A 14,765-nucleotide genomic window follows, 5' to 3' on the forward strand; every position below is an offset into this window, starting at 1 on the left:
CCGCAACTAATGATCCCGCATACGGCAACGAAGATCCCGCATGCCGCAACTAAGACCCAGCACAGCCAAATTAATTAATTAATTAATTAAACAAAAGACCCTGTTTGAACGCCAGCTCCTCTTACAAGGTAGATAGTGGCTGACCCAACAGCTTCCAGGACTCTGGCCCAGCCGGGACCAGTCAGGTATGACCAGTGGGGTGGGGTCACACAGAACAGACCTGGCTGCCATGTCTACACCCCTGTAGATGGAGGGAGAAGTTTCTGAGAATGGTGAATGGTGACATTTGCTGACCCTGGACTCAGACAGCTGAGTTCTGTTTTCAGATCCACCATTAACATCTATGTGCCTCAGTTTCCTCATCTGTAAAAAGGGTGTGATATAGCATTGTTGTGGGTGTTAATAATAATAAATGTTAATAATACTGTATGTAAAGTGCTTAGCACAGTGGGCAGCATGTAGAAAGGACTTGGGAAACAGAGTAATAATGAGAAGTGAATGCTTCCGTCGTTCTGAGAAACAATACAGGTCTATACCCAGTATTGTAGGTACACAAGGAAAATACATGTGCCAAGTAACAAAGCATGTATTTAGTGAGAAGACCCACAAACAAAAAGATGCACAGAGAGTATGTTTGAATGGTGGCCTGGGGAGAGGGGGATGGAGGGGGGAGAGGTGACAAAAAGAAGCAAATAAACAATGGCCGGGGGAGGTTTTGCTCCAGGCCCACAGTGCAAAAGGCAACTAACAGAGCTAGGTGCCGGGATTTGGGATCAGGGCTTAGGAGCAATGTGGAGAGAATCAACCAACACACCTGTAAAGTGGGAGCTGGGAACCCTGACTCCCTGGGGCTGCATAGAGTAACTATGCACTGGGCTCTGGGCCTGTTCCAGTTTCAAAACTGAAAATCCCACATTGCAGGGACCCCTCTCAGTCCAGAACAAACTCGGGAGAAGTACACCCCCCAAAATGGGCCACCGGATACACCTCTGGATCTGCAGGATTCCCAACCACTGATATTCTGTATGTGAACAGGGCAGAGGGAGCTCCCTGCTTCCCACATTGAGCAGTCATCATGATGTCTGCTGTGAAGTTTCGTCCGTCTGGGTCTTTCCATCGTGTAGAACACAGGCCTGCCTTGCTTATCCCAGGTTGTTGATGCCCTGAGCTTGCCAGCTCACCTACAGAGAGCTCTCAAGCCAACTCTGTCCCCTCTCTTTGTTTTTCCATCTAGAAAATGGGCATAATAATCCTACCTGGCTACAAGGTCAAATGAAAACACATGTGAACAGGCTTTGATTTAAAGTGTATATTCTGGGGAATTCCCTGGAGGTCCAGTGGTTAGGTCTCGAAGCTTTCACTGCTGTGGCCTGGGTTCAATCCCTGGTCCAGGAACTAAGATCCTGCAAGTCACGCGGTCAAAAAGTTTTTTTAAAAAAGTTTATATTCTGGGCTTCCCTGGTGGCACAGTGATTGAGAATCCACTTGCCAATGCGGGGGACACGGGTTCAATCCCTGGTCCGGGAAGATCCCACATGCTGCGGAGCAACTAAGCCCATGCGCCACGACTACTGAGCCTGCGGTCTAGAGCCTGCGAGCCACAACTACTTAGCCCGCGTGCCACAACTACTGAAGCCCGTATGACTAGAGCCCGTGCTCCTCAACAAGAGAAACCACCGCAATGAGAAGCCCGCGCACCAAAACAAAGAGTAGCCCCCGCTCACCGCAACTAGAGAAAGGCCACACGCAGCAATGACCCAACGCAGCCAAAAATAAATAAGATAAAATAAATTTATTTTTAAAAAAAGTTTATATTCTGTATAAAAGCAAAGGATTTCATATTAGAAGAACCTTCTCCACTGTGTGGGGAAATTGTGGGGAGTGGGATACTTGGCCAGCAAGGGTGTGGTCTTGGTTGGCGTGACTCTGTGCTTCCGTTTTCTTTCAGGGCAGGAGCGTGTGACAGGGGTCTCTGTTGCCGGTGGAGGTGACCATGGCCTCCATGTTGCTCACCCGGCGGCTGGCCTGCAGCTTCCAGCACAACTACCGCCTGCTGGTGCCCGGTAAGCCCTGGGGAGGTCTCGGCAAGAACTGGCCCTAATGGAAGACACAATCCAGACTAGGGATTTGGGGTCTGAAAAAGTCCTTGGGGATAAAGGGATCCGCTGTCCCACCCACCCCCATAAAACTGTCCCCATCGCCACACCTCCCATCTCCACCATGTGTTCCTGTCCCCGAGTGGACAGCTCTGCAGTGGTCAGGGAGCCGATCCATCCTGGAGCCACTCTGCTGGCTCGGAGGTGGTGGTCCCAGCAGCCAGAAGGGCCCAGCTGGCTGCATAGGGATTGCTGGAGAAAACATATAGCTGGGTTTACTGCGGAGAAACAAGAAAACTACAGAAGTCCTTGTAATTCACCTGAAAGCTTCAAGGGCATTGGATGGGAGGCCTCATCCCAGGAATGTCCACCCCACCCTCTCCCTCACCCCCACTCACCCTGCACCCAACTGGCCAACAGCATTGGCTCATTCTGCCGCCGTGGTCTCTCTCAGATGCTTCTGTTTCTCTCTGCCTCGCTGAGTTCAGTGTAGCCCAGTGAGCAACCTGCCCGCATGATCTCAGGAGACCTCCCTCCCTATAGTCTAATGAGGAAGGAAAGGGTGAATCCCATTTTACAGATGAGAAAACTGAGGCTCAAGAAGCAAAGTCACACAACCCCTTGAATGCAAGTCAGTCCAGCTCCAAACGCTGGGTTATCATCACCACTCCCCCACGTGCCTCCCAGCAGCTCTGGGAGAGGGAGGCTTGCAGTAGCCTCCTTTGGACGCCAGCCCCTCCAGGCTGTCTCCAGTTTTCAGAGCCACGTGCTTGCTGTCACAGTGTCTCCTTCTTATTGTCAGTCCTGTCTGCCTTCTGAAGACAAATTGTTTGCCGAGGCCTTGATTTGCGTGTTGAATGTTGCAGGTGTTTATATCCTGAGTGCGATAAAAAGCAGGAATGTTCTCTCCCCTCCCACGGGTTTTATTTTTAAATAAACATTTTCTTTTGGAATATTTTAGGTATGCAGAGAAATTGCAGAGGCAGTACAAAGAGATCCCATATGCTCCTATTTTCTTTTAATATTTTAGGTATGCAGAGAAATTGCAGAGGCAGTACAAAGAGATCCCATATGCTCCTCACCTAGTTTTCCCCAGTGTTAGCTTCTTACATCACCAGGATGCATTTGTCACAACTGAGGAACTGACCTTGGTACGTTGCTCTGAACCAAACTGAAACTCAGAGAGGTTATGTAACTTTCCCAGAGTCTCAGAGCCTGCCAGTGACTGAGCCAGGCTTTGAGCCGAGCCAGATTGCCCCAGGACCCACACCCTTAACTACATATTAATTATCTATTGTGATATAACAAATACCTGCAAACTTAACAGGTTAAAATAATGCATGTTTATTATCTCACAGTTTTTGTGGATTACGCATCCAAGGCTTAGCTGGATGCTCTGGGTCCAGGTCTCTCATGAGGCACAGTTGAGCTGGTACCAGGGCTGTGGTCCTGTGTGAAGGTTCACCGGGGGAGCCAGGGATCCACCCTCAAGCTCACTCACGTGGCTGTGGCTGGATTCAGTGCCACGTGGATGTCTTCATGCAGCAGCTCACAACACGGCAGCTGCTTCCTCAGGGTGAGGGAGAGAAGTGGGTGCCCAAGTGGGGAGCCACAGGCTGCTACCACCCTCACTGTGTTCAGATGCTTCTGTGCAGTGCCTCCACCCACTGGATCACTGCAAAGCCATTAAACATGATGATAGTTAATGGCCTGAGACAGTGTTCCCAATGGCATCATGCAAAGCGTTTGTAATCTTATATCAGCAAGTAGAGCACAGAGACCGGGAGACCAGACAGCAGAATGGTTCTTTCTGGGTGGTGAAATTAGACGTGTTTGTTTTTTCATTGTTGCTTACTGATATATTCCTTGTTAAGAGTAAGTGGGGTGGACAGTTGAGGGGAGGGATAAGGTATATTGTTTTGTTTTTAAACAAAAGCAGAGCAAACAAACTCCAGTTGAACATGACCTTGATTTTGGCCAGGCTCACATACAGAACCCTTGCTATTGGGGAAAATGACATTCATTTATTACTCTCAGTAGAAGACTAAGAGGACGTTAAAAACATTGGATGGCTGCTTTTACAGTTTAGAGTTAAAAAATGACTCTGCGGATTGGCATGGCCACAGAGGGCTGGGCTGGATTTACCCACTATGCCTGGTCTTGTGTGTCAGGGCACACCCCTGCCTTCTCAGCGTGCTGCTTTATTCATGAATGAAAATGCTGGATCATTCAATATTAATTCAAACATTTTTGGCTTCCTTGTACTTTTGATAGTAATTTGCCTCTGGGGGAAGTGAGTCGTTTGGCTGCAAACGTTTCATTTGAAAGACCCACACTAGATGAAATGGAAAATACATCAGTTACATTCACAGTTATCTGGGAAAGGAGAGGTCCAACGGACAGATTTCCAGCTTAGCCACTCAACAGATGTGTGACTTTGGGCAAATTAATTGACCTTTCTGAGCTTTAGTGTCTTCTTTAACATGAGAATCATAATAACGTTTACCACCTAGGGGGTTGTGAGCATTACATGCGGTAATCCATGTAAATTGCTCAGAATAATGCCTGGTATGTTCGCCATTAGTGCTCAGTAAATGGACATATCTACTCATGCAACTTGGTATAAGCGATCCCAGAAAAGGCTTCCTTGACAATTTAAATCTTGCTGTTTTTTTTTGTGTGTGGTTTATGGCATTATATATCATCAAGAGAAAATTTATCGTATTGGTATTTGGTTATTTTCCTTACAAAAAAAATCAAAATTGAGATATAGTGGGAAAAGCACAAGTATTCTGGATTTTCTTTTTTTTTTTTGCGGTACGCGGGCCTCTCACTGCTGTGGCCTCTCTCGTTGCGGAGCACAGGCTCCGGACGCGCAGGCCCAGCGGCCATGGCTCACGGGCCCAGCCGTCCCGCGGCATGTGGGATCTTCCCAGACTGCGGCACCAACCCGCGTACCCTGCATCTGCAGGCGGACTCTCAACCACTGCGCCACCTGGGAAGCCCAAGTATTCTGGATTTTGATTCTGGCCTTGCAGCTCGCTAACTGTGTGACCTCAGGAAAGTTGCTTAACCTCTCTGATCCTCATCTGTAAAATGGGAACAACATCATTTCACAAAAAGGTTGTGGATTAATTAAAACAAGAGGTGAGTGTTTGCCTAGGTAGGGCCTGCCTAGCACAAAGTAGGGACTGAATCTGTGTTAGCTTCCCCATCTTCCTTTTCCCAATAGCACAGTTGCCAAAAAACTCACCAGGCTCTGATTTTCAGGATTTCTGCCCAGAGGTTTTGGCCCTCTTCCATCCATACCCACAAAGACTTGGCACATGGTAGGAACCAGTGCAGTTCTTGACCCAGACCCATCCGCCTTGCACCTGGCCATGGCCTCCCCGCCTCATGCCCCATCGATCTCTGCTCCCAGTGGAACGATCCTCCCCCTCTATCCACTGCCTCTCCTAGCTCCTACCCCAACCCCACCTCCCAGTCCTGTTTACTCATGGCCTTGGCATCCTCATAACCGTGACTCCACATGACCCCACATGCTCCCTGTCATCAGGATCCTTTCAGCTGCAGGTCCCACTGCTAACTCCCTCCATTTCCTGGTATTCCCGCTTTCCAACCCCCAAGAAGTCTGATTCCTACAATGCGATGTCAAGACATTTTCTGGAGAAAGGAAGGGAGGACTTGTGTATCCTCATGAGAGGACAACTTACTACTTACAGATTTTTCACTTTCCCCCTTTGCTGGAGACAAAGCAAGCCCAGCACTGGTTAAGAGCTCTTTTTATCCAAATAGGCATCCCTGTTGAATGCAGGTCTAGTTGGACTCAGTCTTGAGGAGCAACCCTGAGCTATGGAAGAGAGAAAGAGTTTACAGTTTTCTTAAAAGTCATCAGTGTGTTCCATGACCTTTAACTCTCTGCTAATGGAATAAATGGGAATTCCCTTTTCATTGTAAGATCAAACAAAAGATAATAAAAGCTGGTACCTTCATGCCTCAAAATAAGGATAGTGTTGGATTTTAACTGGATTTTATGTTCAAAGGGCTACACTTTATTGCATAATTAATTCAGAAACCTTCTTTGATATTCAAAGCAATTATGAAAAATTAAGAATGAATTTAAATGTTTTCTAATATCATGGCTTTTTATAGTTTGGCAAGTTTGTGTGTGTGTGTGTGTGTGTGTGTGTGTGTGTGTGTGTGTGTGACACAGAGAGAGAGAGAAAACAGAGAGAGATGCTAGCATGTTTTAGTGTTAGTTTCCTTTCCTATGTAATGCAAGCAATAACAACCTACCCCTCAGGGTTGTGGAAAGATAAAATAAGATCACACATATGATATATATGAAGCATCTAGAGATTCCCTAGTTTGATGCAAGTATGGCAACCCATATAAGAGGAACTCACATTTGCCAACCACCAAATATGTGCCAGGAAGATAAAAGATGAACAGAGACATTAAAAGGATTTCTAGGGGTTACTGATTATAAATCATTACACACTTATCTTGGATTCCGCACAGTGGTCTTTTGCTTAGGGATCAGTGAGACTTGGAATTGAAACTACCCTTCATTTCAGCAAGATGCTGAGCTAAAAAGCCCTGTGAGGTTAGCCTGGGAACTCAAGTTTATTTAACCCTCTACAAGCTTATTACTATGCAAAAAATGTGAAATCAGTTTCAAGCAAATGACTTGTGCCCCAAATATTTTTTAACCAAAAAAATCTATAAGTGAGGACCACCTGAATTTAGACATTTGATTATTCTCTCCTGGATGATTTTTGATTGATGCAACTAGGGGCACAACTCCCGGGTGGGTGCTACTGGCATCTAGTGGGTGGAGACCAGGGATGCTGCTAAACATCCTACAATGCCCAGGGCAATCTCCCACAGCAGACAGCGATACAGCCCACAATGTCAATAGGCCCGAGGCTGAGAAACTCAGGTCTATATATACATATGGATATAGATTAAATTTTTTACAAAATTTGGATAATTTTTATTATGGATACATAATATTCCCAGTATTCTGCTGTCTGTGAAATGGTAGAATATGGCATATTCTATTCAGCAACTCTCCATTGTTGGACATTTAGGTTGTTTCCTCTTTGTTGTTGTTAGAAACAATACTATGACAAATATTTTTTGTGTGTTTTTGGTTTTTTTCTTTTTTCTTTTGGCCTCCCTGTGCTGTATGCGGGATCTTAGTTCCTCGACCAGGAATCAAACCATGCCCCTTGCAGTGGAAGCACGGAGTATTAACCACTGGACCGCCAGGGAAGTCCCAATATTTTTAACCTATATCTTTGTGCACTGGTCCCATTATTTTCTTGGGATGAATCCTAAACACTGAGATTGCTCACTCGAAAGGAATAGGAAGCCGGCATCAACTTATCTTCACACCAGCAGGACGTGAGCATGCCTGCTTGCCTATAGCTTCACTGGCACCGGGCTTTCCCGTTTCTTTAAATCCTCAGGGTTCTTGTTGTGCCCACGTGGCCACACTCAGAGTTCTGGGGCAGTCTGGCGGGGATGGGGCTGAGGTACTGGCACTGCCTCTGTTAGGGACATTGGGTGTTATAAGGGCAGGAGTCTCACATCTGCTGTCCCCAGGGGTTCTCACCATCTTTGTTTACTGCAGGATCCAGGCACATCAGTCAGGCCGCAGCCAAAGTCGACATTGAATTTGATTATGATGGGCCTTTGATGAAGACGGAAGTCCCAGGGCCTAGATCTCTGGTGAGTTGAGCACAGCTGAATGGTGTGTTTCAGAAAAGAGCAAAAAGTGTCCATGGGGCAAGATCACAGCCAAGCTGAGGGCCCCATATCCTTAGCTGCTTTCAGAGAGTTCACCATTAGAGATCCTGAACCTTAAACCAAGCCATTCCGTCATAAGAAGCCAAAGAAGTCTTCTCAGAGGAGATGTATCAGTTGTCTATTGCCACAATAATGCTGTGTAACAAACAATCACAAAAACTCAGCAGCATACAAGTTGCGCATGCATCCAGGGTTAACTGGCAGTTGGGTAGGCAGCTCTCTTGGGCTCATCTACATGCCTGAGGGATGATTGGCTAGGCTTGTCTTGGGTCACTGTGGTGACTTGGCTCTGCTTTGTGCATCTCTCATGCTCCAGCCAGCCAGGCTGAGCTTGTTCTCACAGTGATCGAAGAGGAGAGCTTGCTATAGGCCTCTTGAGCTAGGCTCCACACTGGCCCACCATCATTTCCACTTCATTCTGTTGGCCAAAGCAAGTTACATGGCTTGCTTTGAGTCCAGAGTCAGGGGCTGGGGCAGAGCATTCCAACAACAGTGAAGGAACATGACAATGTGTTATGGCACAGGGCATGTATAGCACATGCCCCACTGAGCTTGATCTTAAAGGGCCACAAGGAGGAATTGGATGAAGGAGTGCATTCTGTTCTAGGCAAGGGGAATGGTGTACAGAGAAGCCCTCAGGGTGACAGACATTGGGTAGCTCTGAATCCCTGGAATTGATGTTAGCCTGTGACATGGAAGAGACACAGATGAGTCTCCTCAAAGAAGCTACAAAACCTGCATACAACACACTTTGGAAGGCTGGTTAACCTTGATTCTGTGTTGTAATGTGCAATACTGTTTCTAATGTTTGCACCTAAAATATAACAGTGTAAACCTTTTTACTACAAATTTATTTTCTTTGCAGATTTTATCCACAGTGTCCTTTTTTTTAAGTCAAAAGCTGTCTCTTTTGTCGTTGAAACTATTTAATAAATACAGAAATCTTTGTACCGATGTAAATGACTGTAGTTATTTTGCATAGTCTTTGGCTGACAAAAGACTTTTTTCATGCACATTTCTATTGGGGAGGGGTGGATTTTAATTTAATAATAGTAAAATACTTGGAATAAATTTCATATTCTTGTCATGAATATTATTTTGTATTTTTACCTGGAAATACATAGTTTTATGACACTAATTGCTAAAGTTTATTTTGACTTGTTTTTAAAGAAGAAATCCTTGTAATAGTAAAACCACTAGTTTGTAATTCCCAGTTTCTATGTGGAATTGTACAAGTGGGGTGTTCAGATTATGATTATAAATGGTCCTTTGATGTGCAAAATTCTATTTTCAGTTAATTTTATTTTCCTAATGGGGTGTTAAAGCCTTTTTTTACCCCTTAATAAAAAGAGAGCCCATGCTTTTCTGGACATTAGATAAATATCTTCAGTTTAAATTTTTTTGTTAAATAGTTTATTTGACTGTAATCTTTGAAGTGTCTAAACCTCCAGGCTGTCTGTTGTACCGGTAATTTAACTGGCAGGAATTGTTTCCTGCCAACTAATTCTATTAAGCAATTTAAAAATATTTATAATATTGGGAAAACATGAAAGATTTTAAGCTGCTCTGGCAAGCATGTGTCCTTACTATAATGCTTTTCTCTTCTCTCCTGCAGGAGTTAATGAAACAGCTGAATGTAATTCAGGTGAGTGGGAATGAAACAGCTGAATATAATTCAAGTGAGTGGGGATGAAATAACAATCCTTCCATTGCTTCTTTGTTACAATTTCGCCAAAGGACACAAACACTTAAATCTGTGCTGGCTCTTTTTTTAAAACATGCAGCTGGGGGCTTCCCTGGTGGCGCAGTGGTTGAGAGTCCGCCTGCCGATTCAGGAAACACGGGTTCATGCCCCTGTCCGGGAAGATCCCACATGCCACGGAGCGGCTGGGCCTGTGAGCCATGGCCGCTGAGCCTGCGCGTCCGGAGCCTGTGCTCCGCAACGGGAGACACCACAACTAATGGGAGGCCCGCGTACCGCAAAAAAACAAACAAACAAACATGCAGCTGACTTTTGATCTAAACATTTTTTTCTAATTTCCCTTGTGATTTCTTCTTTGACTCATTGGTTATTTATGTGTTGTGTAATTTCCACATTTTGGTGAACTTCCCAAACTTCTTTCTTTTTAAATATTTTTAAAATTTTATTTATTTATTTATTTATGGATGCGTTGGGTGTTTATTGCTGTGCAGGGGCTTTAGTTGCAGCGAGCGGGGGCTGTGCTTCTTTGCAGTGCACAGGCTTCTCATTGCAGTGGCTTCTCTTGTTGCGGAGCACGGGATCTAGTCATGTGGGCTTCAGTAGTTGTGGCACGCGGGCTAAGTAGTTGTGGCTCGCAGGCTCTAGACTGCAGGCTCAGTAGTTGTGGTGCACAGGATTAATTGCTCCGCGGCATGTGGGATCTTCCCAGACCAGGGCTCGAACCTGTGTCCCCTGCATTGGCAGGCAGATTTTTAACCACTGCGTCACCGGGGAAGCCCCCCAAACTTCTTTCTGTTATCGATTTCTAATCTCATCTCATTCTGTTGGGGTTGGAAACTTATTTTGAGTGATTTCAATCCTTTGGAATTGATTGAGCCTTTTTTATGGCCTAGCATATCGTCTATTCTGGAAAATGTTCCACGTGCGCTTGAGAGGGACATGTAACCTACTGTTGTTGGGTGCGGTGTTCCATGCATGTTTGTGAGATCTTTTGATCTGGAGTGTATTCACGTTAATCTTCTGCCTATTTGTTCAATCCACTGCTGAAAACCAGGTACCAAAGTCTCCAACTAGTCTTATAGAACTATTTTTCCCTTCAATTCTGTTGGGTTTTGCTCCATGTATTTTGGGGCTGTGTTATCAGGTGCTTATATGTTTATAGTCGTCTTGGTGGATGGACCCTTTTGTCATCATAAAGTGCCTCTCTTTACCTCTAGGAACATTTTGTTTGTTTTACAGTCAATATTGTCTGACATTAATAGATACCATTGCATCTTTCTTATGATTGCTGTGAGAATCATATATCTTTTCCCATATTTTTACTTTCAACCTCATTTGTATTCTTGAATCTAAAGTATGTCTCATGTAGACAGCATATAACTGAATCTTTTTATCCAGTCTGATGGTTTCTGATTTTTTTTATTGAATTGTTTAATCCATGCACAGCTAGTGTTATTATTGGTGTAGTTGTATTTACAGCTTCCATTTTATTTTTTGTTCTCTCTCTATCTCATGTCTTTTTTGTTCCTCTCTTCGTTTTCTACTAATTTTTTGTACATAAAATGAATATCTTCTAGCGTACCATTTTCATTTCTTTCATAATCACTATATATTTTTTAGTTTTCTTAGGCCCTAAGACTTACTATATACATTTTAACTTTTCAGAATTTTCTTCAGAGTTATATCTCAGTCTTTTTTGTTGTGATATATAAAACACATACAGAAAAAAATCATAAAATACAAATCCACAGCCTAATAAACAATTATAAAGCAAATCACCCATGTAATTACCAGCAGGGCAAAAAATCCAACACTGCCAGCACCCACAGATACCGTCCATGTGTCCATAAATGGGCAGGACATGGCTTACTTCATCAATTCAAGCTCAATCTTGAAAGACTGAGGATCTAGGGAATTGCAGTGAGCCTGATCCAGTCTCTCCTTTCCCCAAGAATGCAGAAGCTGTGCACTTTTTCTGCAATTACGAAGAGAGCCGAGGCAATTACCTGGTGGACGTGGATGGCAACCGGATGTTGGATCTTTATTCCCAGATCTCCTCTGTCCCCATAGGTAAGAGCTGGAAAATCAGTCCCTGAATGTAGCCTCTGTCTCTGTGTAGTTGTGGCTCTCCAGACTTCAGCCACTCCTTCCAAGATGTGCATCCTTGTGTGCAGCCAGACACTGCCCTCAAGGGCAGAGAAAAGGAACAAGTCTTTTGTAGCGCATGTATTACTAGGAACTTTACATGTCTTTTCTCATTTACTCCTCCCCCAAACCCTACAAGTATGGATCTGGGTAAATACGCCCATTTTGTAGGTAGATGAGCAAAGCTTGGAGAGGAAGCATAGGTAGAATGTGAACCCATGTCCAATGTCAGCAGTCCTAGGATTCCTGGAAGAAGATCCTGAGGCAGGGATTTGGTGCAAGTGGTTAACTGAGGGAGAGCTCTTGGGAGAAAGGGCAGGGAGGGAGAGAGCAGAGGGCAGGGGGAAATTAAGAAGGATGAGGTCTCAGCCAGAGACCAGCCACAGCCTGATTCCACGGGGGTCTCTGAAGTGTGCATTGCACCCCAGAGTCAGTCCCAGACCAAGGCAAAGAGGCTGGCCTTTTGGTACCCCTGGGCCAGTCGGTCCTTGCCCATCAGCTGCCAGAGGGAAGGACTTGTGTCATCTCTTGGGCGAAGCAGCTTCCATTCACCAGGGGCAATTTTCCAGAGAAGGAGGCAGCTGGAGCCATTAGCAGCACTGCCCCCCACCCCAGCCAACACACACACACACAGCGCAGCTGGGAGAGGGGTGGCTTGCCCAGGAAAGGTGACCTGGAGGGGCACCAGTAGCCTCTGCCTTACCAGGCTCACCTCCTGGCCATCCAGAGCAAGGCTGTGCTGCTGCAGGAGGGCATGGCAGACGGGACAGACAGGGCTGATTGGCACATGCAGGTGGCTGCTGTTTGTAGCTTGGATGGCCGATGTTTCTTGGGTCGATGGGTTACCCATGGCATCCACTGGTTTGTAGGCTGAGCGTTGGATGAAACCTGTCCCTTAGTGGATGATGGCAGACATCCTGGGCTCCCCATCAACAGCTCCCCACTCCCCTCCAAGCCCCTGCACTCAGCCGCCTGGGGTCTTTCCCCTGAGACCCCCCCTTTTAGTCCCCATGCCTCTTCTGCTTTCCCCCAGCCCAGTCCCTCGAACCTGTTTATTTCCCATTAAGATGAGATTCTATGGGAAAAGAATCTTAAAAAAAAAAGTGGGGGAATGGATATATGTATATGTATAACTGATTCACTTTGCTGGACGCCTGAAACTAACACAACATTGTAAATCAGCTATACTCCCATAGGGGACTTCCCTGGCAGTCCAGTGGTTAAGACTCCACACTTCCACTGCCGGGGCGTGGGTTCGATCCCTGGTTGGGGAACTAAGATCCCACATGCTGCATAGTGTGGCCAGCAAATAAAAAATAAAAATAAAAAGAATCATACCAAAAAAAAAAGCTATACTTTTTTTTTCCAATAAAATTTTATTTGCCAATAAAAATTTTTTTAAAAAATGAGATTTGGGGAATTCCCTGGCGGTCCAGTTGTTAAGACTCAGCACTTTCACTATGGAGGCCCAGGTTCGATCCTGCTTGGGGAGGCTGCACGGTGAGGCCAAATTAAAAGAAAAACAAAGGGATGAGATTCAGCAGTTGGCAGATGACTCATTGTTTGGGGGAAGTTCATCATTCAGAGATCCCCTGGCCTCTGAAGGTGATTTTGAGTCAAAGATTTACAAAACCCTCTCTCCATACCCTGTTGGAGTGAACGGGATAAGATCTCGAGTTTTCCTGGGACTGTGGGCCAGTCTCTTCCTGGCTAGCCTCTGCATCCTTCACCACCACCACCCGGGGCTCCTTCTGCTTCAATCCCCAGCCAGCCAGCATCTCTATGGGGGGTGGGAGGCTCAGGCTGGCAGTAGCTGTTAAAAGACCAGAAGTTCTAAAAAAATTCTCTCTCTGGCCACCTTTTTCCCCACATCTGTAGTCATTGAGATGATTTTTTTTTTTTGCGGTACGCGGGCTTCTAACTGCTGTGGCTTTCCAGCTGCGGAGCACAGGCTCCGGACGCGCAGGCTCAGCGGCCATGGCTCACGGGCCCAGCCGCTCCACGGCATGTGGGATCTTCCCGGACCGGGGCATGAACCCGTGATCCCTGCATTGGCAGGCGGACTCTCAACCACTGCGCCACCAGGGAAGCCCGAGATGATTTTTTTAAACTAATAATTATTGAGAAATTACTGTCTGCCTGGCATAGTGCCTTCCATGTTATCTCAGGTAATCCCTAAGACTGTCCTATACCATCGGGTCTTTTACTATCACTTCCAGTTTATTGATAGGGAGCCAGGTTTCAAGAGGTTGCAGCTTCCCCCAGCTGTCCAGGGAGCCCAGGATTTGAACCAATGACTCTGCCTCTCAAGCTGACTTCTGTAATAGCAGCCTCCCAGACAGCCGCCCCTGCCCTGCAGTGCGGGGGGGCCCATGGCATCAAAAGCCCAGGCATAGGATTTCCTGATCAGAGGGCCAGCTCTGCTTTCATCTCTCCTTCTGAAGCCAATAGGAAATGCTGCATCTGTGGCTTAATTTGATTCCCTGAAACAGCCTTATCTACTGAGGCAGAAAAGTCATAAACACCCAGGCAGCGAGATAAAGAGTCAGAGCTGGAAGACCTCTAGCCAAAGTTCAGTTGGAAAAGCCCCACAGAGTGTTCCTTCCTTGAGTACTGAGCACTCCCCAGCCTTGGTCCCAGCACAGCTGGGAGTGGGGGTGGGGGTGGGGGAGGGGTGGAGTGGAGAGGCAGAGGAAGAATGTTAATTACTCTCTCCCTTGGTCCCCACATCACTGCCCCAATCCACGCTCCCTGCATCCCGCAGAGTGAAACCACAGGCTTTTCAAATCTGTTCACTCTTTGATTCCATCAGGAGAGAGTCTCTCCTGGGTGATGCTGGGTCTTTAACACCTGAATCTACACTTGTCAATCTCTTGTTATGGAGAAGATCAGGCCCCAGATTCAGAGCCTTGGGCAGCTTTCTTACCCTAGTGATAGAAAGTGCCCGTTCAGGGCTTCCCTGGTGGCGCAGTGGTTGAGAGTCCGCCTGCCGGTGCAGGGGACACGGG

The 14,765-nt window shown here is 46.1% G+C and overlaps 1 protein-coding gene across 1 annotated transcript in view; it reads left to right on the top strand.

Moving 5' to 3' along the window:
* The first annotated feature begins 1,946 nt into the window (after positions 1 to 1,946).
* Positions 1,947 to 14,765, top strand: part of ABAT (4-aminobutyrate aminotransferase) — a 36,235-nt gene continuing 23,416 nt past the window's right edge. The window contains exons 1-4 of the mRNA XM_007469928.1: positions 1,947 to 2,063; positions 7,735 to 7,832; positions 9,526 to 9,555; positions 11,565 to 11,682. Coding sequence (XP_007469990.1) covers positions 1,994 to 2,063; positions 7,735 to 7,832; positions 9,526 to 9,555; positions 11,565 to 11,682 — 316 coding nt within the window. The 5' untranslated portion in view covers positions 1,947 to 1,993. The remainder of the gene's footprint in view (positions 2,064 to 7,734; positions 7,833 to 9,525; positions 9,556 to 11,564; positions 11,683 to 14,765) is intronic.

Source organism: Lipotes vexillifer, unplaced genomic scaffold (assembly GCF_000442215.2).
Source record: "Lipotes vexillifer unplaced genomic scaffold, Lipotes_vexillifer_v1.1 scaffold1120, whole genome shotgun sequence".
NCBI classification, from domain to species: Eukaryota; Metazoa; Chordata; class Mammalia; order Artiodactyla; family Lipotidae; genus Lipotes; species Lipotes vexillifer.